At 52.3% G+C, this 20,075-nt stretch overlaps 10 protein-coding genes across 10 annotated transcripts; 4 read left to right on the top strand and 6 right to left on the bottom strand.

Annotated features, from left to right (window-relative positions):
- Nucleotides 1-440: 440 nt before the first annotated feature.
- Nucleotides 441-1,664, bottom strand: BO80DRAFT_421966 (GILT family protein). The gene is made up of 2 exons (XM_025718721.1): nt 1,179-1,664; nt 441-1,123 (listed from the first exon to the last, which is right to left on the bottom strand). The coding sequence occupies exons 1-2, from the start codon at nt 1,628-1,630 to the stop codon at nt 601-603; spliced, it is 975 nt and encodes a 324-aa protein (XP_025579041.1). The 5' UTR covers nt 1,631-1,664; the 3' UTR covers nt 441-600.
- A 2,649-nt stretch (nt 1,665-4,313) lies between these two features.
- Nucleotides 4,314-5,181, top strand: BO80DRAFT_207022 (uncharacterized protein). The gene is made up of 2 exons (XM_025714263.1): nt 4,314-4,894; nt 4,947-5,181. Exons 1-2 carry the CDS (start codon nt 4,541-4,543, stop codon nt 5,058-5,060), a joined length of 468 nt encoding a protein of 155 aa, XP_025579040.1. The 5' UTR covers nt 4,314-4,540; the 3' UTR covers nt 5,061-5,181.
- On the top strand, nt 5,074-7,328 carry BO80DRAFT_207016 (hexokinase family protein). The gene is made up of 2 exons (XM_025714262.1): nt 5,074-5,934; nt 6,011-7,328. The coding sequence occupies exons 1-2, from the start codon at nt 5,303-5,305 to the stop codon at nt 7,251-7,253; spliced, it is 1,875 nt and encodes a 624-aa protein (XP_025579039.1). The 5' UTR covers nt 5,074-5,302; the 3' UTR covers nt 7,254-7,328.
- A 62-nt stretch (nt 7,329-7,390) lies between these two features.
- On the bottom strand, nt 7,391-8,211 carry BO80DRAFT_421962 (uncharacterized protein). The gene is made up of 2 exons (XM_025718720.1): nt 8,072-8,211; nt 7,391-8,010 (listed from the first exon to the last, which is right to left on the bottom strand). Exons 1-2 carry the CDS (start codon nt 8,187-8,189, stop codon nt 7,787-7,789), a joined length of 342 nt encoding a protein of 113 aa, XP_025579038.1. The 5' UTR covers nt 8,190-8,211; the 3' UTR covers nt 7,391-7,786.
- Nucleotides 8,212-8,348: 137 nt separating this feature from the next.
- On the top strand, nt 8,349-9,115 carry BO80DRAFT_399140 (transcription initiation factor IIA subunit gamma). The gene is made up of 3 exons (XM_025717458.1): nt 8,349-8,434; nt 8,489-8,636; nt 8,710-9,115. Exons 1-3 carry the CDS (start codon nt 8,394-8,396, stop codon nt 8,854-8,856), a joined length of 336 nt encoding a protein of 111 aa, XP_025579037.1. The 5' UTR covers nt 8,349-8,393; the 3' UTR covers nt 8,857-9,115.
- A 468-nt stretch (nt 9,116-9,583) lies between these two features.
- Nucleotides 9,584-10,887, top strand: BO80DRAFT_461769 (uncharacterized protein; the record flags this gene model as incomplete). Its single annotated transcript, XM_025722471.1, has 3 exons — nt 9,584-9,838; nt 9,920-9,965; nt 10,014-10,887. Exons 1-3 carry the CDS (start codon nt 9,658-9,660, stop codon nt 10,885-10,887), a joined length of 1,101 nt encoding a protein of 366 aa, XP_025579036.1. The 5' UTR covers nt 9,584-9,657.
- An 89-nt stretch (nt 10,888-10,976) lies between these two features.
- BO80DRAFT_441569 (uncharacterized protein) lies at nt 10,977-11,393 on the bottom strand (the record flags this gene model as incomplete). The annotated part of the gene is made up of 3 exons (XM_025721199.1): nt 10,977-11,139; nt 11,195-11,250; nt 11,316-11,393. The coding sequence occupies 3 exons, from the start codon at nt 11,391-11,393 to the stop codon at nt 10,977-10,979; spliced, it is 297 nt and encodes a 98-aa protein (XP_025579035.1).
- Nucleotides 11,333-12,319, bottom strand: BO80DRAFT_206940 (uncharacterized protein). The gene has a single exon (XM_025714261.1). The coding sequence runs from the start codon at nt 12,004-12,006 to the stop codon at nt 11,464-11,466; it is 543 nt and encodes a 180-aa protein (XP_025579034.1). The 5' UTR covers nt 12,007-12,319; the 3' UTR covers nt 11,333-11,463.
- A 1,643-nt stretch (nt 12,320-13,962) lies between these two features.
- BO80DRAFT_374109 (aldehyde dehydrogenase family protein) lies at nt 13,963-15,597 on the bottom strand. Its single transcript, XM_025716587.1, has 3 exons — nt 15,128-15,597; nt 14,193-15,077; nt 13,963-14,146 (listed from the first exon to the last, which is right to left on the bottom strand). Exons 1-3 carry the CDS (start codon nt 15,542-15,544, stop codon nt 14,033-14,035), a joined length of 1,416 nt encoding a protein of 471 aa, XP_025579033.1. The 5' UTR covers nt 15,545-15,597; the 3' UTR covers nt 13,963-14,032.
- Nucleotides 15,598-15,752: 155 nt separating this feature from the next.
- Nucleotides 15,753-18,862, bottom strand: BO80DRAFT_206867 (DUF323 domain protein). The gene is made up of 7 exons (XM_025714260.1): nt 18,383-18,862; nt 17,644-18,323; nt 17,323-17,538; nt 16,397-17,270; nt 16,058-16,344; nt 15,928-16,009; nt 15,753-15,881 (listed from the first exon to the last, which is right to left on the bottom strand). The coding sequence occupies exons 1-7, from the start codon at nt 18,676-18,678 to the stop codon at nt 15,815-15,817; spliced, it is 2,502 nt and encodes an 833-aa protein (XP_025579032.1). The 5' UTR covers nt 18,679-18,862; the 3' UTR covers nt 15,753-15,814.
- Nucleotides 18,863-20,075: the final 1,213 nt, after the last annotated feature.

Raw genomic sequence — 20,075 nt, 5'->3', positions numbered from 1 at the left:
AAGAAGAAGAAGAAGAAGAAGAAGAAGAAGAAGAAGAAGAAGAAGAAGAAGAAGAAGAAGAAGAAGAAGAAGAAGAAGAAGAAGAAGAAGAAGAAAATGGAGATGTTCTCAATCGCAAGGAAAGCCTCTGGTGGTATGAGTTCACTAGTTGGGAAAGACGTGACAGGGAGAGACAGTGCCTGTAGCATCAAGTATACGGTTTCTGGACGTGATTGAAGAGCAAACAAATGCCTGGATGGTGACAGGCAGTGAATGCTTGCGGAGACTCTAGTCACATTGCTGTTATGAGTCTGGCATGACCATAGCCATGGCTATTGCAGCGTGTGAGTGCCAAATGTTGCTCGGTTTGCTCGAATATGCCAACGAGATAAACACGTTGAAGTCACATAAACCCCACCAGTTAGTGCAATGGAGGGCTGGAGGGTAAGGAAGGGCTCGGGTCTTGCTGATTCACAAATCACTGATTACGATTAGGTAGTATACTCGGACTGTCATAATTAGATACAAAGCACAAGTCAAACAGAATCATCCTTTTGCATCACGTGCGGTGCCACATCAAATCATAGCACTGGAGTGCATCCCATAACGTATATCGAAGGTTCAATTGGCCTTCTCCCACAATTTCTTCACCTCATCTACAAGCACCGAGACTTTACTGCCCTCTCCTCCTTTGGCGCAGTCTTTCCAGACCCCACCGTCCCGAACGCACCAGACCGATTCGTCCAGCCGAAGAGTACAGCTGGTCTTGACGCTAAGCTCCGCACTGTGTAGCGCACTCTTCCGCAACAGAGCAAAGCCACTTGGTGGGGTGTGCTCCTCGCCGTCATCATCGCCATCGAAACCGTCGCGCTCTTGACTGGCACACTGATTCAGGGCTTCAAAATCAATGCCATGCTCCAAGGCGCAGCCCTCGACCAGATCACGGCGTGGGATATCGCTATACGAGTTGATCAGGCAGTTGGCAAACCCGAGAGACCGGATGGTCGGGGTACGAGCCGCTGTGGGACAAACAGTATCGCTCTCCGACGGGAAGGGCAGGTTGGCCGCACAGAGGATGAGCATGTCACCGATACACTCGGTGGGACCGTGCTTGCATTGGATTTCCGACGATTTATTGGATACTCTGGGCGCAGTGTTAGCTTTGTGCACCAGCAAGTGGGAAGAACAAGTTCACGCACTCGGCAATGAACGACAGCTCGAAGTCAACCTTGTCGCTGATCTGCTCCATAGCCGGCAGAACAAGCTGTTGCAGACAGTCCCGGGCATCCGGACATTTGCTCATGATATGAGCCTCCAGAGGGATTCTGTTACTCGATGACAGGACCCGATCTGGCGGAAACATTTCACGTAGTGGATCCCCCATCAGCGGAGCTTCCTCACTGCCCAAGACCGGAAGCCCAGAATCATCGTGATGTCTCCTCCATCCGTGACACGAGAAGAACTTAAAGCCGGAAAAGGAGATGGGGGCCCAGGATAGAGCCAGGAAGGCTAATGTGATGAGCCCCAAGCAAGCGGCGAGCCGAGCAACGACCCGGTCGCGTCGGGTGCTGATCGGGCGCGCACCGGCAGACTCGGAGATGTCGACATAGCCGGCGTGGTCGGCCTTGGGTTGAACTTGGAGTTTCTCCATTATAGCTACCATCCACTGGTTGAACGGTAGTAGTACTGTGTAGAGGGTTAGTGGGTAAAGAACGAAGGAGGAGGATGATGATGATGATGGATGGATGAAATCAGAGGAAGATGTGGGGAGATCGCGATCGGATCCAGCGATGCCACTCGGCGGGGTTTCCGAGAGCAACCCGGCAAATCTCCCTCGCGTTACACTCGCTCCTCCCCGGGCAACCTGGCCATGGATCTCGCCAGTTGAGCTCTATGCACAGAAAGCGATCGACGGAGGGGTTAATAGTTCTATCTGCACTCTGAGATGATTTCCTCCCAAGCCGAAAGTGCCTACGGTCCATGACTCCAACGGCGCTTAGCACTATAACCACTCCGATCACATTAGACTACCATCGAGGTTGCATCAGTCTCTAGAGAGTTTGACTCGAAGACCACCCCATCCGATACTTTCCGTACCTGCTGTTTCATTCTACTAGTCATTTCGAAAGACGTAGCACCGGTGAAAGTAAATTGACCTGCTGTGGAGCTCTCTCATACCTATCTGGCTTCGAAGTGGTACTCCTTCGGACTCCAGCCTTCAAAGTCGCGAGGCAGATGAGCTCACGAAAGAATTGATGCATGACAGAACCGTCGTTGAAACAAGCACATAGAAAACGTCGCGCTGCAGGGACATACAATGCTTGGCAGCAGGTCTCGTAGGGCGTTGGAGCTGCATCTGCAGCTGAACGATGAGCGACAAACGACAGACACTACTTCGTACGGAGCATAGTTTTAGCTACTACTCTACCAGGGCAGTCCCATCGACCCTCAATCCTTAGCCATCGGCGAATTCCTGGTCGCTACGCTGCTCGGTCTGCTCCAAAGAGTTAGTCAGAGGAGCAATGGGAAGCATATGGCAACACCTCCGAAAATGCGCGATATTGACAGGCTTCAAGTGCTGAAGAAACGCGCGTCACATGGCACGACTGCTACGGAGTAGCCACAACTGATATTGCAGGATAGATTAAGATAGGGCCATGGAACAGCCAGTGAATGGCACCGTTCAGCCTATCACTAGGCCTCATGCCAACTGGGTTGCAAAGAGCTAGTAGCCTAGTACTCGGAAGACTCCACTCGACTAGCCCTTGCACGCTACGGTGTGCGCGCTAAAATGTCCCTGTAGGTGTGCTGTGACGATTATATTCCCAATCAGTCATTCATACTCCGTGGGCAGAACATTTTCTAGCCGGAAGACCCAGGCATTCAGGGAGGCCCCCAAATGTCAAACAGGCCAAGGGACTGGACAAACCTGCTATGACAGGCTACTACAGGGTCCGGTGGCCCTAGCCTGACCCCTATCGGCGCAGATCCCAGGGGTAGACTACGTACTGACCATCTCGGACCTCCGCAGGTTATGCTCTCGCTCCAACTTCCCCCAATGGCTCTCCGACTTCGGAGTCCGGAGCCTGACACTGACTGTCTAGTGTCTAGCGAATGACAGCACGGTGCTCCGTACGGAGTACTCCGTCTGACTGACAAAATCCAGTCCGCCCCAATACATGGAAATTCATGTGTCAGCTGGTACTTGGTAGGTCCTCTACCTGAGCGCCATTTCCTGCCTTGATGGAATTTGTTAGCAGACAAACCTGCAACAGCGTACAGTGTTGACTGTCATGATGAGTGCTGGCTTTGCAGCCTCAACAGAACGATCTTATCGTCAATGGTCAGTTGATGTAAGTGTGGCTGGAATACGGGGGCCTGCTTCCACTTAGCTTTCCACGATGACGGTTGACCCGGAGCAGTAGAACGTTACTTCGTGTGCAATGGTGTATACGAAGGAGCAAAGAGGCCGAAGCGCATGCCCCCTCTTACGCTTCTTTATCCACTCACACGGCATCGGCAACGAATGAGGGGCTAAGTATGTAACACCTTGAGTAAACTAAGGCTTGGAAACCGTCGGGTTCTGACTCGATGGTGATGGAGGTTGAGTCTGTGCATAACAAATGGAGGCATCGCCCCACTGTCTACCACATGGCTTATTTAGGCGTTGACAAAAGTGGCCCCGAAACCCGTTTCCATTTCACTTTTTTTTTTCCCTCCCGTAAGCAATTGTTTCGCCCCTAGTTTGGGTGATGGGGTCCATGAAAGCCTTCGCTTATGGCGGAGTAAATAAGGACTTAGTTGGGGCAAAAGGAGAATAAGTAAAAGCTTTGAGAGTAACAGTACCCTGTAAGGGTAGGAAAGGGACAGGGGAAGGGGCAGAAAGGAGAGGGGAATAATGAATCCATCAGAATAAAAAAAGAACAGCAATTCAGAAAAGACACCACCATTGTTGATAGTCCAGTGCACTAACTGAAGTAGTATCCCCGATAAGAGAAGAAGAGGAGACGGTGACGTTGGTCGGTTGGAGGAAAGGGAGGAGCTGGCCAGGAGGGGAAAAGACCACGAGAGGCAAAGACTGGATGGCGGGCGGATACGAATCATCATCAACCATCACATCAATCATCAAGCAACATCGTGCAAACAACGCAGCACAGCAGCACCACCGCCTTTCTGCCATCCATGATCCCACTAGAGCACAATAATAATTGAATGATCTCGCCCATGGGTCCCAATGGGGCCCGATCGAACCATGGCCACATCCATGGTTGTCGCTTGACCGGACAGCGTCACATCGTCCGCGCCGGTGGTCGCATCAGCTCCATCCCAGCGGCTCTGGAGCAGTCCTCCAGACTCGTCGTCGCCTGCTGCTAGTCTCCCTCACTACCCTCACCCTCCTCCATTATTGCGACCTCCTAGCCCCCGATTGGGATTCCTCTTCACTCTCTCCCTCTTGCTCCTCTCCCCATCGTCTTCTCCCGTGTGGTGGGGACCGGCAATGCTTTCTTATCCACTGGCTGGACCGGGGATTCTTTGTCGTAATGATCATGATACTTAATTGATGGTTCCCGCCATTCTTCCGTCGATCCCGTCCTTTTGTCTCCTTCCATACTTATCTTTATCTACTACTTACGTCCCTCGGCTCAGCCTTATTTCCATCTCGGTTGGAACGAGCACCTGCGGGAGCTCCACTAGCACTTTGTATGTCATTGTCCTTGTCACTACTTTTCACCCGCACGCACCCCCCTTCCTACCTGCCGGTCCCCTGCTCTCTCTGGAAGCATCCCCCAAGGCTCCCTGCATTGAGATCGTCACCGCTGTACCCTCCTTAGCATTTCTGTGCCCCCTCCCCATTATCGTATTGCAGCACGCGTCACTGCAGTCGACAATGTTGAGACCCAACCATTCATTCACTGTAACCTTAGGAACTGACCGTCACATTCGTCACCGTATAGATTGACTGCAAGATAGCCTCTTCTCGTGGACACCGCACCGTTCCTGAACTGCCATTACGAGGCACTGCCCGATTAGGGCTGGCATCTCAGCTTTCAGCTTTCCTCCAGCATCCAGGGACACCCTGAATTCGCATGCGCCTTATCATCGGAGCCTGGACCCTCATTCCTGATTCTCCACATCCCGTCCTACCTTCCCCTCCGAACATTCCGCGGGGACGAACAGATAAATCCAATACCTGAGCCCTTTCTTCCGCCGACTTACTGCCCGTTGTACAAGAATTCCGCGGTCACTGCTTGCTAGCAGCGAGTCACACGGACCGACTGTTTGCCTGCGTTGCTGCTTAGCTCGGCTCCAGCTCTTTCACATCATGGCGCCGATTAATGCAATAGGGGTGGAAACGAGCCAGGATGATGAGCATGAGCATATGCATGAAGAGCCCGTGGAGGATGAAGAGGAGGACGGCGCTGACCTGGACCCTTCTCTCCAAGAACACCTGGAACGTCAGCGCAGGCTTGATGAATTCCTGTCGCCTATAGCTTTGGATGAAGCCGTCCTGTATAAACTTGCGCGCCGATTTTCCACCGTATACCGGGATCTGGCTCTGCATTCCAAGGAGCAGTTCTTGCCGACACCAGTGACTAGGTTGCCTACCGGCTTGGAAACAGGCCGGTATCTGGCTATCGATGTTGGTGGGACTAATCTGCGTGTTGCATTCATCGAGTTGCTGGGGGAAGCTACTGAGTCAGACGTACGTTCCACAGACGCGTCGGAGAGATCTCGCGACACCATCCGTAAGGCGCAGCGACAGCGCGTTAGACGGACCTTGGAGAGAGCATGGCCTATACAAGAGCATCTGAAGATGGATAAGGCAGAGGACCTATTCTCGTGGATTGGAGACTGCATTGCGGAAGTGGTGGCGGAGAGTTTAACTTCTGAGGCAACGAGAGGCCACGTCCCAGAAGAGTTGGAGATGGGTATTACGTTCAGTTTCCCGATAATGTGAGTTATTTCCTGTTGTGGCCCGCGCAAGCGGCAACATCGCTACACTTAGATCTGTTTGACTGACCAACCACAGGCAAGAGTCTCTCACGGAAGCTACATTGATGCCCATGGGTAAAGGGTTTGCCATCACGTCAGACCTTGATCTGCGCAAAATTCTACTTAGTGGGTATGAAAAGCATACACGGCGTCCAGACAATGAATCCGAGCCTTCAAGCAAACGCCGGAAGCTATTTGAACTTCCCAAACTCAAGATCGCCGCCATTACCAACGACACTGTTGCTACACTGGCTTCCCTTGCATATGCTGTGAAATCCTTGCCCAATAGCCGAGTCGCTATGGGTATGATTGTGGGCACGGGATGTAATGCCACAATTCCCATGAAACTCGGTATGTTACATGAGGCCAAGGCGAAGCATGTGAAGTCAAAGGACCCGCAAGCAGAGGAGACGGTGGTGAATACTGAATGGACAATCGCCGGTGCCGCTTCCCCGTTAAGAGAACTCAACATCATAACTAAATGGGATGTTGAACTCGACAGGGCATGTGCACGTCCCGGTTTCCAGCCGTTTGAATACCTGACCGGTGGTCGATACATTGGCGAGCTCGTTCGGCTCGTTCTCTATGACTACCTCACAGGTGTCAGTGGACTCTCTAAACGGGTACTGCCCGCGACCCTCATCCAGGAGTATGCCTTGACCACAACCTTCGTTTCGGATAAAGTTGCCCGCTCTCGGTCGGATCCAGAGCTGGCTGACGAGTTGTCTCGCTCTCTGCCTCCGCCTGAGAATAGCGAGTGGAGTTGGGATGCTGTGTCGGCAGGGGTCTTTCGTAAGATCGCCCGGACTGTACAGAGACGATCTGCTGGTTTGATTGCTGCAGCAGTTGTGGGGTTGCTTGCCTGTGCGCAGGAAATCGAACTAAAGGTGGACAGCCACGAGGGTTCGCCGCAGAATCCCAGTGTCCCTTTGCCCGAGGTAAACGGCGCACCAGATTTGTCTGCTGTGTCCCAGACTCTGTCTACATCAAGCTTGGATCCAAACGATCCTAGGAGCAGCCGTGGGCCCATTGTTCCGGTTCTCTCTCCTACACCCACCCCTGCAGACTGGCAGTCAGGCCCTGAGGAACTGGTGGTGGCGTACACTGGCGGCATCATCCAGCACTACCCCAACTTCAAGGAGATGTGCCAGCAATATATCGACCGGCTCATCATGAGGACAGGCCCGCAGAAGAGCGGGAAGTCGGTCTTTTTGCGGGAAGCCTCGGATGGCGGAGTCATTGGTGCTGGCGTTCTTGCCGGAATGGTGGGCAACCGGTGATGACCACCCCGTCGCTCCATCACGATTGAGAAGATATTTGATTTTGGGCTGATCTTATGAGCGATTTACGGAGTCTTGGTTTCAACATTGGTAAATAGAGTCCTAGTTGGGCATGATATTTTGAAGCAGATGACGATCTGTTTTTATTCCTAATCTGCTTTATGTCTAGCATATATAGGACCAGGACTCAGAGATTGACAGAATATGACGTGTATCCTGACAGTATTCCATCCGTACTGAGACACTCGAGCAAATCCTTTATACGTGTTTCTTCGGAGATTGTTCATCATGGCAGACCTTCCTGCGGTCATCAATTGACAAGGATCTTGATCCGGCTGGAAGCTCGATAGAATCAACTTCCACCTGTCCATATCAATCAATCCTGGGCCAGCTAGCTTCTTCATTCGAAGAAGTCTTAGGGTTGTGCCAGAAGTCTGACAAGAGGTATCGGTTGATCGTAAGGCATGAGTCCGCTCCGCGCAGGCTCTTCTTAGGAGGCATACTTTGTAGCTAATTGCCCGGCTGGCACTCAATCAGATATAGCGGAACATGTTATTTCGGACGCTGCGTTTCATGGCATTAGGCTTGCCATCCTCATACTCAATTCCTGCCGCACCACCTCCACCGGACATTTGCTCAAGCCGCTCGCGGAGCTCTTGGTCTGCTTGAGCCACGCTTTTGGCTTTGTATTGTTTGCGCTTGTCCTGTGACGGGCTTGATGCACCATTTGCCTGATTTGGTTGGGATGACTCTTGATCTAGAGTTCACTTAGTCTCACCATATAGGCTTAACTGGAAACAGCATCGATATTCACTAACCTCTTTTGTCTGCGAACCTGTGCGCAGTGGAAGTTATCTTTCTTGCTCCGGGGAAACCCTTTGGCAGGCGAGCTGCCCGAATGCGGAACGAAGAGAATAACCCTGGAACTATCCCCATTGTCTTTATAAGGGGTTTAAATACACTTTTGACGAAGAAACAAAATCATTGACCTGAGTGGCGTCCATCCTTTGATGTAATAGCTTCATCATCACATGACCAGCATCACGTGCAGATACTCCCCGCGACCAACTGATCGCAATCGTCCGGCTCCACCCACTTACACTCTCTATCTCCCTTGTCGCCTGTCACTGTCCTTTCAAAATGAGCGCCCAGGCATACTACGAGCTTTACCGCGGGAGCAGGTACTACGGTCCCCACTGGCACCTGTCAAGACATACCACTAACGCTATGCGCAGCCTTGGACTCTCCCTTACCGACACGCTCGATGACCTGATCAACGAAGGCCGGATTGAGCCGCAACTGGCCATGAAGATTCTCTCCACCTTCGACCGAATCATCACCGAGGTGCTCGCGGATAAAGTGCGGGCTCGGCTCACGTTCAAGGTACGTTGAACCGCAGCGGGGATAGGGAGGATACTAGGAGGCGACTGGAACTAACATGGCATCTATTACATAGGGTCATCTCGATACCTACCGATTCTGCGACGAAGTGTGGACCTTCCTCATCAAAGACGTTACCTTCAAACTCGATAACCAGACTACCGTGTCGGCGGATAAGGTGAAGATCGTGAGCTGCAACAGCAAGAGGCCTGGGGAGGCGTGAATGCGAAGAGAAAGGCTACGAGATTTGTCTCGGCTGACACTTTCTTTTCTGGTTCTTGTCCACCTGTCATCGGACGGCGTTATGCGATCATTGTTCTCTTCTTGTGGATTATTTATTTCTTTTTCTTACGCTGGGATATCGCATGCTGATTAATATGGGGTTATGACTTCACTTTCGGCGTTTCAGGTCAGCATGAGAGTTGTGTTACATACTTTATGTGGAGGTTAGAATAGATTGAAATCAGATACCCGATTCGCACAAACGTTTTTCGTGATGGTTTCGAGGATGTTTATAGAAGCCCCAGTCACTGGCGGAAGCGCTCTACCTATTATTACAGGAGGATCATGGTTCGGACCCGATGATGCCTTCTCTTTACCCTGCTTAAACACTATCCTTCGGTCAAATCAATTGAGGATGAGTACCTACACTCAAGCCCTCTGCAGTTCAGCAATAGAGCGCACCACCTATTCCTAGAGCCATCTGTAGGAGATAACCATGCTCCCCCACACAAGATTAACTTTCCTCCTATCCCCATCTCATCAGAGACATCATCCTAAAAAAAAAAGCGATCTATCAACGACACCCCCAAAGTAACGAGTAGATAGGCCGACCGACAGTGGAGCTCCTCAACCAGGCAGCCGTGCGGAGGTGGGGAGCGAGCGGAAAGCCGCGTGCGTTTCGGCGGTCTGCACTGACCCTTCTTTCTCCGCGACTTTCACTCCTCCCCCTTCGACATACCCATCGCCTCTCTTCTTGCGAAGATCATGTCGACTACAGCTCCCTCCTGAGCAGAGCGACAGGATGCCTCGGACTCTCCCGTGGCTGAATAATGGAGCGACTATCAAGCGCGAGCCGAAGGTCTCGACACCGCGACGGGATGTGAAGCCGGAGACGACAAAAGATCCGAAGAGTGAGAGCGATGTGACGCCCAAGGCAGAGACCCCGCGGTCTCGGACGAAGAAGAGGGATTTTTTTAGATCGTGTATGTGCGTTTATTTTGCAATGTGGATGTGGATGTGGATGTGGTTGGTGTTGTTGGTCGGAACTGACGCATTGTTGATAGCTCCCACGCCGCCGTCTTCTCCGATTCATCGCTGTCCGTCTGAAGAGTATGTGGTCACTGGGTAGAGATAAAGGGTCGTATTAATATGTGGAAGGTATCTACGGGAAGGATTCGACCATGACGATATATACATGATGGTGGAGGACGAATTCTACGCGGTCGCGCAAACGTTCACCCAACATCTTCACTACGCGGAATATCTACGACGGAAGAAAGAAGCGAAGTTACAGAATGCGACGGCGATTCAGAGTATTGCTCGACCGACCGATGGCGTCACGCCCACGAGTGACGAGGCGAGGAAGAAGGCTGCAGCGGCGGAGCTGGCGGCGCAGCAGAAAGCCGGGCTGCAGAAACTTGGCAACCGACCGGCGGTGGATTCGGAAGAGGAGACGGAGGAGGAACAGGAGGAAGATCGTATCTGGGCGGGTACGTCACTGCATGATCTCATGATCAGCCCGCGAAAGGCGCGGTCCTTGGTCGGCATGCAGGGTATCAAGTCGTCGACGCGGGCGGCCGCTGGGCTGCAGGCTCCTGGGACCAGCCGGGGGAGCGGATATGGTGTTACAGATGGGGCGGCAAGGGAGGTCGAGGAAGATCTACTGGGTGAAACAACCGGGGAAGACGACGATCTGGACGCACGGACAAGGACGCCCACACGGCCGTCTCGGACGCAACCGCGCTCTACATCTAGCTTGCGAAGCAGTTCGCTGCATCGCGCTACAGGGGACGGTGGGATGAGAAGCGTGCAGTCTATGAGTGGTAGATACAGTACACCAACCGCGACCAAATCTAAGAAGAGATTATTACTCGATGACTTTGATGGACTGCCAGAGCCGCATCAGTCACCGATTGAGCTGCAGGGCCAGGAATCCTCCCCGTCGGTAGGCGGACGTGGGCCAAATCCACGCGGCGTGGACCCGAAGACCAAGAAGTCGCGTCTGAACGAAGTTCCAACGTTCTTGTTTTGAGGTGTCGACTATGATCCATGCGGGAGGAGGGTATGATCCGTCTGGGCGTCACTGGCGAGTGAACCGGCCTCGCCGTGGCCGGCACCGGTTCATTGCTCATCGGCGTCAGAAAGAGGGCGGGCGACTCGGACGCTCAGCCTCCGGACATGCGTCTTAATCTTGTCTCGTGTGGATGGTTGGCGTTCCATGGCCGTGACAGCGGCTTCCTTCTCCTTCTCGAGGGTCGAACCCCGGCTGTGCAGGGTGGCGGCACTGCGAGCGATGGTCAGACTGGTGGTCAGCACAGTCAGGGCGCGAGGGGACTGACTCGTCATCTGAGAAGAACGCGGGTAATTCCTCTTTGCGAAAGTCGGTGGGGGGACCCTTGAGATGCATTAGTATGGTTGGGGGTGGTTGGGGGCGGACCGAGGGGCTGGGCTGAGACTCACGATTTCCAACACCTTCTGCTGCTTCTCGCGCCGAAAGGGGGACTTGACCAGTCGAGCAATCTGCCGAAAACAGTCCATGATGATTGTTGAGTTGGGATGATGTGAAGGTGGGTGAAGTGGTGTGAAGGAGTGTGTAATCGGACCCTATCTACAAAGCAGGACCGAGGCAATTAAAAGGGACTAAGGCGAAGCGGATCAACCAAAGCGAGTGGACGCCACAGAGGAGCTCTATCAAACGAGGGACACGGTATGCAAAACAACCGAAACAAAGAACAAGAATAGAAAAAGGAAGGACAAAGGCGGCAACACAAGCTCTAGGACATTGGGCGGGGGAAGTAGGAACAGGAAAACCAAAAAACCAAGAGGAGAAAAAGAAGAAAAGAAGCAGCCGGGCCAGGATATATAGCAGATACGCCCGACGCCCTGCAGACACTTTTGGCCCTCTCTCAGGCTCTCGCAGGTCGAACAACGGTTTTCCGCCCGTGCAACTATGCAGGCTGAAGCTGATCGGCAAATTCTGTGGCACGACAAAATCCACCGTGACAGCCTTATGTATGTGCAGGCTTCGTACTGTGACACATTCTTTGCAATGCCAACTGTAGATAGTTGCTGTGTTGTACGAAGTATCTACGGAGTACGGAGTCCTGTGTATGGAGGTACCCCTGGCGTTGGCCCGGGCCCTTCTCCTCATTAAAGCTGAGTGACGGGGTTCACAGAAGCAAATATGCGAGCCCCTTTCTTTGTTTGTCGACGGCCATTGTGCAGGTCATTTATTCTCCGAAGATTGTTTGCTGGATTGCCTTGCGTATGTTTTTATAGCATCACTGGGTTACATACAACGTAGGCGCATACGGAGGAGATACTCCGTACAGACAAACACTACTGTGTATGTACATACGAAGCCTGTTGGTCCCTGGATGCTAGGCGACGGGAGGAAACTATGCCAAGATACCCAAAACAGGGCGCCAACCATTCATCACTAGCATGGTCTACTTATTTTACTTACCCCGTAATAATTATTATCATAGTAATAAATAACAAGATCTAATTACCATAATATTATCCTACTAAGAGTCGATTAACTTACCTACGTAATTACCCCAATTCCAACCCCTCACCCTCACCAGAATTATAAATTACCCAAAATAGATCAGTCCAGGGTCGGATGTACTGTACTGTATCGTGGCTTGCCGATCCCCCCCGATCGCCCAGCAAGTGAAGCAATAACCGCGCCGAGAATAGATCGATTATCGTTGTGGCAGTACATCATTGTTGGGAGGAGGATGGATGGGTGAAAAGTGGGAAGAGGGAAGTGGGACAAAATCAGTGCAGTCAGCATTGCGGGTTGAGTCATGGGTTCTAGCCCTCGTCGCGGGAGAGATTCCGGCATTCTTGGGTTGATACAGAGTAAAATAAGTGAATCTATGGGGTGGAAAGGAGGGAGGATCTAGAACGTAAAAATAACTACCTATACGGAGTACACAGTACCTAATTGTTGTATGGAAGTATAGGTAGCTATACTATACTGTAGTAACTACTGTAGTATTAGTATATGGTGAGCGGGATCTAAATAAAACAATAACAATAACAATAAGTATTACCAAAAGACAAACCGCTCTTACACAAAACCACCTACCTTTATTTTTTACTTTCTCTCTTTGTTTTCTCTTCTTACCTCGAGTATCTAGACAAAGACCAGGCTCTACTATTAACTTGCAGGAAAGAAAAGAGAAAAAGACAGGTCAGTACGGAGTAAGTAGGGTGGCAACCAACTTACGTATGGAGTGGAGAGGAAGAACTCCTTGCATAACAACAATGCCTACTTAGTCGACCCCATTGCTGATCCGCGGGATGCGATAGGGATTCCGATTTCAGCCATTCAGCGGTTCTGGACATTCCTTCTAGAGAACTTAGATGTTTACTTCGTACGGAGGACATACTTATGGGGTTTGGGTTTAGATTTAGATAGAGACAAAATGAAGAGGATTTAGGTTTTGCGTGGTCTTTCTTGGGTGGGACTGTTACTTCGTATAGGTATCACTTATGTTGTTGAGGGTAGTATGGCTAGGGTAGGGTAAGGAGGGTAGGGAGATATCTACAGTAGTAAGTAACTATCTTCCTCCTTAATCACCTATTCGATCCAAAGACCTTATTTTTGTACGAAGTATATGATCCCATCTCAAATCCTACCTCATTACGGAGTACTCTGTACCCACTTACCCAACGACTCCCCGTACTTTCGCCGTACGGAGTACTCCCTTGAATCCAAATTTCAACTAACCATAAACCTGAATGTAGGACGTCACACCAAGAATGTTCAGCCCCCCGTCACCATACAAATACCTTCTCCCGGGCCAGGATTCGGTTCTGCGATCCCGTCCATACGCGCGCTGTCATTGTCAGTGGCCTTCATTGTTGGGCGTGCGCCATTGACATATACTGACTGTCCTGGGGCATGGCTGGATATGTTGAGGATGGGGTTGGTATGGTGCAAGTAGGGATTCGTATTTGGGATAACTAAGAGATAGGGGTGTGTAGGCAGGAGGGGGGACAGGTTGGGCAAGGTGAGTGTATTTGGCATTGTCCGTGATTGAGTTCGTGCGTATTGATCAAGGACTAAGGGTTGATCGTGATTGTCATTGTCATTATCATTGTCACATCAATGTCATTCAAGCCATTACAAAGCATTATCGTCTATCTGCAAATGCACCAAGCGTCTATTTCGGATACTCCTTCACGTGGTAGCTCTTCAGCTTGACAAACTGCTCGAACCCGAATCGACTGAGCGTCACGCCGCGTCCTGAGTTCTTCCAGCCCGTCCAGGCTAGGTCCTGCTTCTGTTAGAAAAGTTCAGATCATAGAGGGTAAAAGACTCACCGGACTAGGATAATCCGATCGATTGATAAACACCGTTCCCGCCTCGATTCGCTCGATCAAGTCCTCCGCAGCCGCGATATCTTTCGTCCACACGCTCGCCGTCAGGCCAAAGTCACTACTGTTCATCCACTTGATCGCCTCCTCGTCATCCTCGACCTTCATCACCGGAATCACCGGCCCGAACGTCTCCTCCGTCATGACACGCATCTTATGGGTAACCCCCGTCAACAGCGTAGGCTTGACATAGTTCCCCTCCGACGGGGGATTCTCAAAGCTTTCGTTCGGTGGCGTCTCATCCTTTGCGCCCTTCTCCAACGCATCGGCAATATGCAGCTCGATCCCCTCCTTGGCCCGTTTCGAAATCACAGGTCCGATCTGCGTCTCCTTGTCAAACGGATTCCCAAGCTTATACCCACTCAGCACCTTCTTCACCTCCGCCACAAACCCTTCGTAGACATTCTGATGCACGTAGACCCGCTCGATCGCACAACAGCTCTGCCCACTGTTAAAGATCGCCCCGTCGACGATCTCTGCCGCCGCCCACGCAAGGTCCACGTCATCGCGCACGTACGCCGGGTCCTTGCCGCCAAGTTCTAGCCCGACGTTGACGATGCGGTCTGATGCAGCTCGCTGCGTGGCGAGCCCGCCTTCCACAGACCCGGTGAAGCAGATGTGGTTGATGGAGGGCGAGCGGACGAGGCTTTCGAGGAGGGTGGCAGAGCCGGAGTGTACGTATTGAAGGGCGTCTTTAGGGAGACCCGCCTCGTGGAACGCCGCGGCGACTTGCTCGGCGATGGTGGGGGTCTGCGGGGATGGTTTAAGAATCACGGCGTTGCCGGCTAGAATGGCGGGGATCAGGCTGTTGACGAGGACAAGGTAGGGGTACTATACTCCCGACTCAGCATACGACCTGCGAGAGATTGGGGTATACGTACATTCCAGGCAAAAATGATCAGGATCACGCCAACAGGCTTTCGCTTGATGTATCGCTTAAAGCCCTCTTCTTCTTCGCCTGGTATAACGCTCTCTTCGCCGAGGACCGTGTCGCTGATGCGGGCGAGGTAACGGCTGCGCTTGATGGCGGTCGCGACTTCGACTCCGGTGTAGGCAATGGGCCGGCCCATTTGGTCGGTAATCTCCTTAGCTAGCTCATCTTTCCTTTTCTCGAGAATGTCCAGAGCCCGGGTGACGATCTCCTGGCGCTGCTTGAGAGTGGTGGATTCGGAGAAAGAGCGAAAGGCCGCCTGGGCAGACTCGGCGATGCGTACAATGTCCTCCGGGGAGGCGCCGGTACGGTTGAGAAGCGGACGGTTGGTGATGGGGGAGATGGTGGTGATGGTTGCGACCGACATGGTGGGATGGGTCTGTCGGGGCGTGGAGAAGAAGAATGGGGAAAAGATGGAGGAGGGGAAGTGGATGAAGATGGGGAAGTGGAGGAGGGGTAGTTAGATAAGCCTGGGGTCACGTCATCGGCTCCGCTGGTGGGCCTTAATGATCCTACTATAGAATGATCTCCTCTCGCAGAGGTTGGTGATAGGCACAGTCTACGGTATTCTCAGGTGGCAATGAGGGATTGCAACTATTGCATCAATGCGTTTATTTCTTTTCGTCATACATCTTATTCAGACATCCCGCACCAACCGTGCCCCTGCCCAGGGGTAGGGGTAGTTCCGCTGGTACCAATTGACGCTACGCTTGTTAGTTCAGGACCCCTAAGATGACCAGGGATGCTTACAAGGTGGTTCGTCCCGCGACCCGGGGATGAGTGGCCCATGATCCTCCAAGGATGATATTGTGCTTTCCGTCAAAGAAATCGGCTAGACCAGTTAGACGCAATGAATCAGTTGTATAAGCAGGGAGCTTACATGTATATCCCGGGTAGATCTCCATGGCCTCGAACCCGTCATGGGGGGTCAGCTCCGTGCTGGTCCACTCCCAGACGCCCCCCAGCTCTCCATGCCCGGCGAGTCGGTCGCCGTTCTGGATGACTGGGGTAGGGTGCCAGTGCTTGAACCCGACGTTGCAATCGTCAAGGTCAACATACACCGGCAGGGACTCTCGCGAAGGGTACTGTACTGGCTGGTGATCCGGGGTGCAAGGTCTCAAGGGGTTCGTCTTGGTGTATCCATTTCCATTGACCCCGTTGCTTTCACTGGGACTGTCAGTCATGAAATGTCGGTGGAGCGACAGCACTTGGTACATACCTGTGCCCGTTCATGCCATGGCTGGTCTCTTTCAACCGAGCTGCATGAGCATAGATACTCTTTGCCTCTTCAAAGGTGGGAATCCTGCAGTCCACCCACTTGGCATACTTGGCCAGTTCGTCGTACGACGCGATAACCGGCCAGTCCTGCGCCAGCTCGAGCGGGACAGAGCCAAACACGGTGCGAACGGCGAAGTTCGCCATGAAGTCATTCGTACGACGACTGCCTTGACCGGCCCCATTAGAAGCCAAGTAGGTCTCAGGCTTGACCAAGACCCAGGACTCTGGCTTCTTGGGCAGCTGGTTTGCTTGTAGATACCTGGCATACTCGCCGTTGGTGATAGGCCGCGCTTGAGCCTCAAATGCCCTGACAGTAACGGTTCTCTGGGGCTTCTCGTTATCCCATCCAAATGAGGCTCCAGGAACGGAGTGACCATTGTCATCGAGTCCGATCGACAGCGTCTGCTCGGGGATAGAGAACCATTCGTTGGGCCTTTCCTCTTTCCGAGCGTCCAGGAAGAGCTTCTCAAAATTCGGCTGCGGCACACCTGGAGGGGAAAGCATTTTGTCGCTCTGAATAAGCATGTAGAGGAATGTCTCTAGGTGCATAGCCTCATGCTCAAAGCCTAACCAGAGAGCTTCCCCGAGGGTTCTGTCCTCAACATTATCCTTTTGGAAGATGGACCGCACCCGACTTCGGACCCGCGCTTGATAGTCCAGAATCTCTCCAAGGGCGGGCCATTCATCGGGAATCTCGCTGTGGGCATGGCACTTCTCGGGGTCATCCACATCGGGGTCAATTCCACGTTCGAATATGAGTCGGTACGACCTGGGATGAGTTGGCTTGCCACCAAGTGCTCGAGTCAGGTGAACATCTGCTCAGTCAACTTGCTGTCTATTACACAAATAGGCATGCAGATTACTAACCAAGAAATGTAGGAATATGGCCAAGGTAGAAGATCAACGCATTTCGCAGTTTGATCGGCTTGGAGAGAAGCTCCTCTCGGGGAACCATCGCCTTGGTGACAATATCCCACGCGGTCCATAGAGACTGGAACTCTTCAAAGTCTGGAATAGATTGCGCTGCGTATTGTGAAGGCGATGTTGGGAAGCTGAGAGCAGCCGACGACAACACATGGATGACTGTGCAGACCGTCAGCATCATGTTCTCATGCTGGTGTAACATGGCGTTATTCAACGCCGTCCACATGCAGCTCAGGGCCGTGGACTATGTTAGGGTGCACATACGATAGTCTCCAGAGTCATTTCCAAACTCCGCATTTTCAATCAAGCCGGCATCGTGCCACAGTTGGTCGCACTGTTTGGTATCATACTTGAACGCCTCTTCAAAGATGAGTTTTTCTCCCTTCGGAATCAATACCCCGTTTATGGTCACGTCCCGGTTTGGCACATAGAATGCTTGGTGCCGTCCCTCCACGGTATCATAGTCAGTCACCACCTCCCATTCGCTGGGCTTGAATGCTTCGTATCCAAGCACAGTATTAGCGTGAGCTAGTCCGTTTTCATAGAACTGCCGCGTGACGCCTTTCGAGTCATTGTAGGCCTTGTACACTTTGTCCGAGTCGGTACAGCTATCCAAACCAAGCACCATCAAGTCAGACGGTCCCAAGAGCCTGGAGAACTGTGACAGGAAGTTTGCCGCAGCAAGACGGTCAAAATTCCCTATTGATGAGCCCATTGACATGATCACTGTCGGCAACTGCCGGTTCGCCGGGTTCTCCAGCCAGGTGAGGGCATCATCATACGTTCCATGAAGGCCATGGAACTCGACATAGTGGTATTGATCGAGGGAGACTTCAGAAAAGGTGCGCTCCAACTCGGAAAGTGACAGATCCAAGGCATAGTAGTCCACGGTTTTGCTCGCCGCTTCGAATTCCCGGAGAAGTATTTCGACCTTCCGCAGATTTCTAGTTGTATGTTAGGACCTGATGCCGCCTTAGCGATTCTCCCATCGAAAAGAACGTACCCACTACCCAGCTCCAGCAATTGCGCATTGTCGGGAATGCGCTCAACGATTCTCTTGGCGTGCGTCCTTAGCACCTCGATCTCCGCATTTGTGAGGTAATACTCCTCCAGGTACGTGATGTCCTCGAAGAGCTTGAGACCTTGCGCATCGTAGAGCAGCATCGTCGGCATCGACCGACCGGTGCCTGCCGGTGGATCGATACCTTTCTGGATATCGGTTACCAGGGAAAACTGGACGTCATTCTGACGAATATCAACAATGTCCACGCCCTTCGCGAGCGGATACGAGGGAGACATGTTTAGAAAGATGGGAATTTAGAAGAGAGAAACAAAAGCGCCAGCACGAAAGCCACCCGCTAAGTAGGATAAATACCCCGGGCCAAGGGTAAGCCACCAAGCTTATATGATTGTATGCGCGCGCAAACCGCGGGCGTCCTCGGGGCACAGAAGAGGGGTAGATGAGGAGAACCGTCCAGTCCTTGCAGACAGAGTATGCAGAAAGATCAACGATGGGGAGATCGGCCTGTACAATAGGTTGGACTAGAAAAACTTCGCGTGGGGGGAATGCGAAGGTACAAGTATCCGGTCGATGTCCCCACCTCTTAGTATCAAAATGAACAGTTCCTGGCCCATTCAAACCAGGGGGGTCCATGCAAACAGCCCACCATGGCTGACCGAGTCATCGAGATGGTCTGGACGCCTCAAGTGCGAGTAAGAGCTGGGCAATCCGTTCCACTGCGAGCCGGGAAAAGCCGTTCGAGGCTACTGCACGCCCGTCAGGCCATACTGGGCAGGGTGCGTATTCCGGTGGGATGGCTTGGGATTTCCACCATCCGGGTTGCTTTCCAAGGAAGTGCAGGGTGTCATGTACTCCATTGGATCCATGACCAGTGACGCATGCGGAGGAGAGACCCAATCGCCGAGGCCAGAAGGTCTCCAACACGAGGATGACGTTGGGTTTGCATTTGTTGCATCTGTTGCATTGTTGCACTGGTTGGTCGCGTTTGTTGTGTTTGAAGCGGTTTGTGACATTTGCCTGCCCCACTTGGTTGATCCAGTTGCCTGTTCGGGATGTTTGTTTCAACACTTCCCCTCCTACTCCATACTACTGTATGGAAATACTTCGGTGGGGGGATTCCTGAAGTCGGTCGGAACACCCCTACAAAGTCAGGTGTGAAAGTCATCTGGTGGTTTTGTTATAAGGAGCCGGCTTTGCTTCTTCTGCTTCGTAGTCATTTCTTCAATCTTGCCCCACTCAGTCTGATCGGATATCATCGAGATCGACAATTTCCTCGCGGTTTACCAGTCCCCAGTCTCCGAGGGCCGCATACATCCAGCTCCGCCTCATATCTCCCTTGGCAATACTATCTACTCTGAACACCGGCTTGCGCGTAATATACCTCAAGTGGAGCTCACATCAGATAGTGTCTTAGCCTTTTCGGTGGGTGCTATGCTGGGCAAGACACGGGAACAGACAATGAAATCCATCAGCACTAGTAGTCACGGATTAACTCTCTTGCAGAGCTCAGCCAGTGACAGACCCCGCCACGCCCAGGGGCAGCAGTGCAGCAGCTCATTTGATCAGATTAGGTTTCAGATACGCGGAATTTGTCCGCTGGGTCGACCAGATATCCCCCAAATTAGCGGGACTTGGATATCGTCGCCACAAACGCAGAGCATCGATCGGCCTCGTC

Source organism: Aspergillus ibericus (genome assembly GCF_003184845.1).
Source record: "Aspergillus ibericus CBS 121593 unplaced genomic scaffold BO80scaffold_5, whole genome shotgun sequence".
NCBI lineage: Eukaryota > Fungi > Ascomycota > Eurotiomycetes > Eurotiales > Aspergillaceae > Aspergillus > Aspergillus ibericus.
Note: the sequence above shows the minus strand (reverse complement) of the source record. Positions and strands in the feature narration are given on the sequence as shown.

Bases quoted from the DNA above. Each gene is read 5' to 3' on its own strand.
- BO80DRAFT_206940 (XM_025714261.1), bottom strand. From the start codon at position 12,006: ATGAGGAGAAGGGCCCGGGCCAACGCCAGGGGTACCTCCATACACAGG.
- BO80DRAFT_207022 (XM_025714263.1), top strand. From the start codon at position 4,541: ATGGTTCCCGCCATTCTTCCGTCGATCCCGTCCTTTTGTCTCCTTCCA. The intron at 4,895-4,946 runs GTAACCTTAGGA...ATTGACTGCAAG, and splicing joins GACCCAACCATTCATTCACT to ATAGCCTCTTCTCGTGGACA.
- BO80DRAFT_206867 (XM_025714260.1), bottom strand. From the start codon at position 18,678: ATGTCTCCCTCGTATCCGCTCGCGAAGGGCGTGGACATTGTTGATATT. The intron at 18,324-18,382 runs GTACGTTCTTTT...ACATACAACTAG, and splicing joins TTGCTGGAGCTGGGTAGTGG to AAATCTGCGGAAGGTCGAAA. The intron at 16,010-16,057 runs GTAAGCTCCCTG...TAACTGGTCTAG, and splicing joins GATCTACCCGGGATATACAT to CCGATTTCTTTGACGGAAAG.
- BO80DRAFT_421966 (XM_025718721.1), bottom strand. From the start codon at position 1,630: ATGGAGAAACTCCAAGTTCAACCCAAGGCCGACCACGCCGGCTATGTC. The intron at 1,124-1,178 runs GTGCGTGAACTT...CACTGCGCCCAG, and splicing joins GAGCTGTCGTTCATTGCCGA to AGTATCCAATAAATCGTCGG.
- BO80DRAFT_421962 (XM_025718720.1), bottom strand. From the start codon at position 8,189: ATGGGGATAGTTCCAGGGTTATTCTCTTCGTTCCGCATTCGGGCAGCT. The intron at 8,011-8,071 runs GTTAGTGAATAT...AGTGAACTCTAG, and splicing joins CAGGTTCGCAGACAAAAGAG to ATCAAGAGTCATCCCAACCA.
- BO80DRAFT_207016 (XM_025714262.1), top strand. From the start codon at position 5,303: ATGGCGCCGATTAATGCAATAGGGGTGGAAACGAGCCAGGATGATGAG. The intron at 5,935-6,010 runs GTGAGTTATTTC...GACCAACCACAG, and splicing joins ACGTTCAGTTTCCCGATAAT to GCAAGAGTCTCTCACGGAAG.
- BO80DRAFT_374109 (XM_025716587.1), bottom strand. From the start codon at position 15,544: ATGTCGGTCGCAACCATCACCACCATCTCCCCCATCACCAACCGTCCG. The intron at 15,078-15,127 runs GTACGTATACCC...TCGGGAGTATAG, and splicing joins TGATCATTTTTGCCTGGAAT to TACCCCTACCTTGTCCTCGT. The intron at 14,147-14,192 runs GTGAGTCTTTTA...TAACAGAAGCAG, and splicing joins GATCGGATTATCCTAGTCCG to GACCTAGCCTGGACGGGCTG.
- BO80DRAFT_399140 (XM_025717458.1), top strand. From the start codon at position 8,394: ATGAGCGCCCAGGCATACTACGAGCTTTACCGCGGGAGCAG. The intron at 8,435-8,488 runs GTACTACGGTCC...CGCTATGCGCAG, and splicing joins GAGCTTTACCGCGGGAGCAG to CCTTGGACTCTCCCTTACCG. The intron at 8,637-8,709 runs GTACGTTGAACC...TCTATTACATAG, and splicing joins GGGCTCGGCTCACGTTCAAG to GGTCATCTCGATACCTACCG.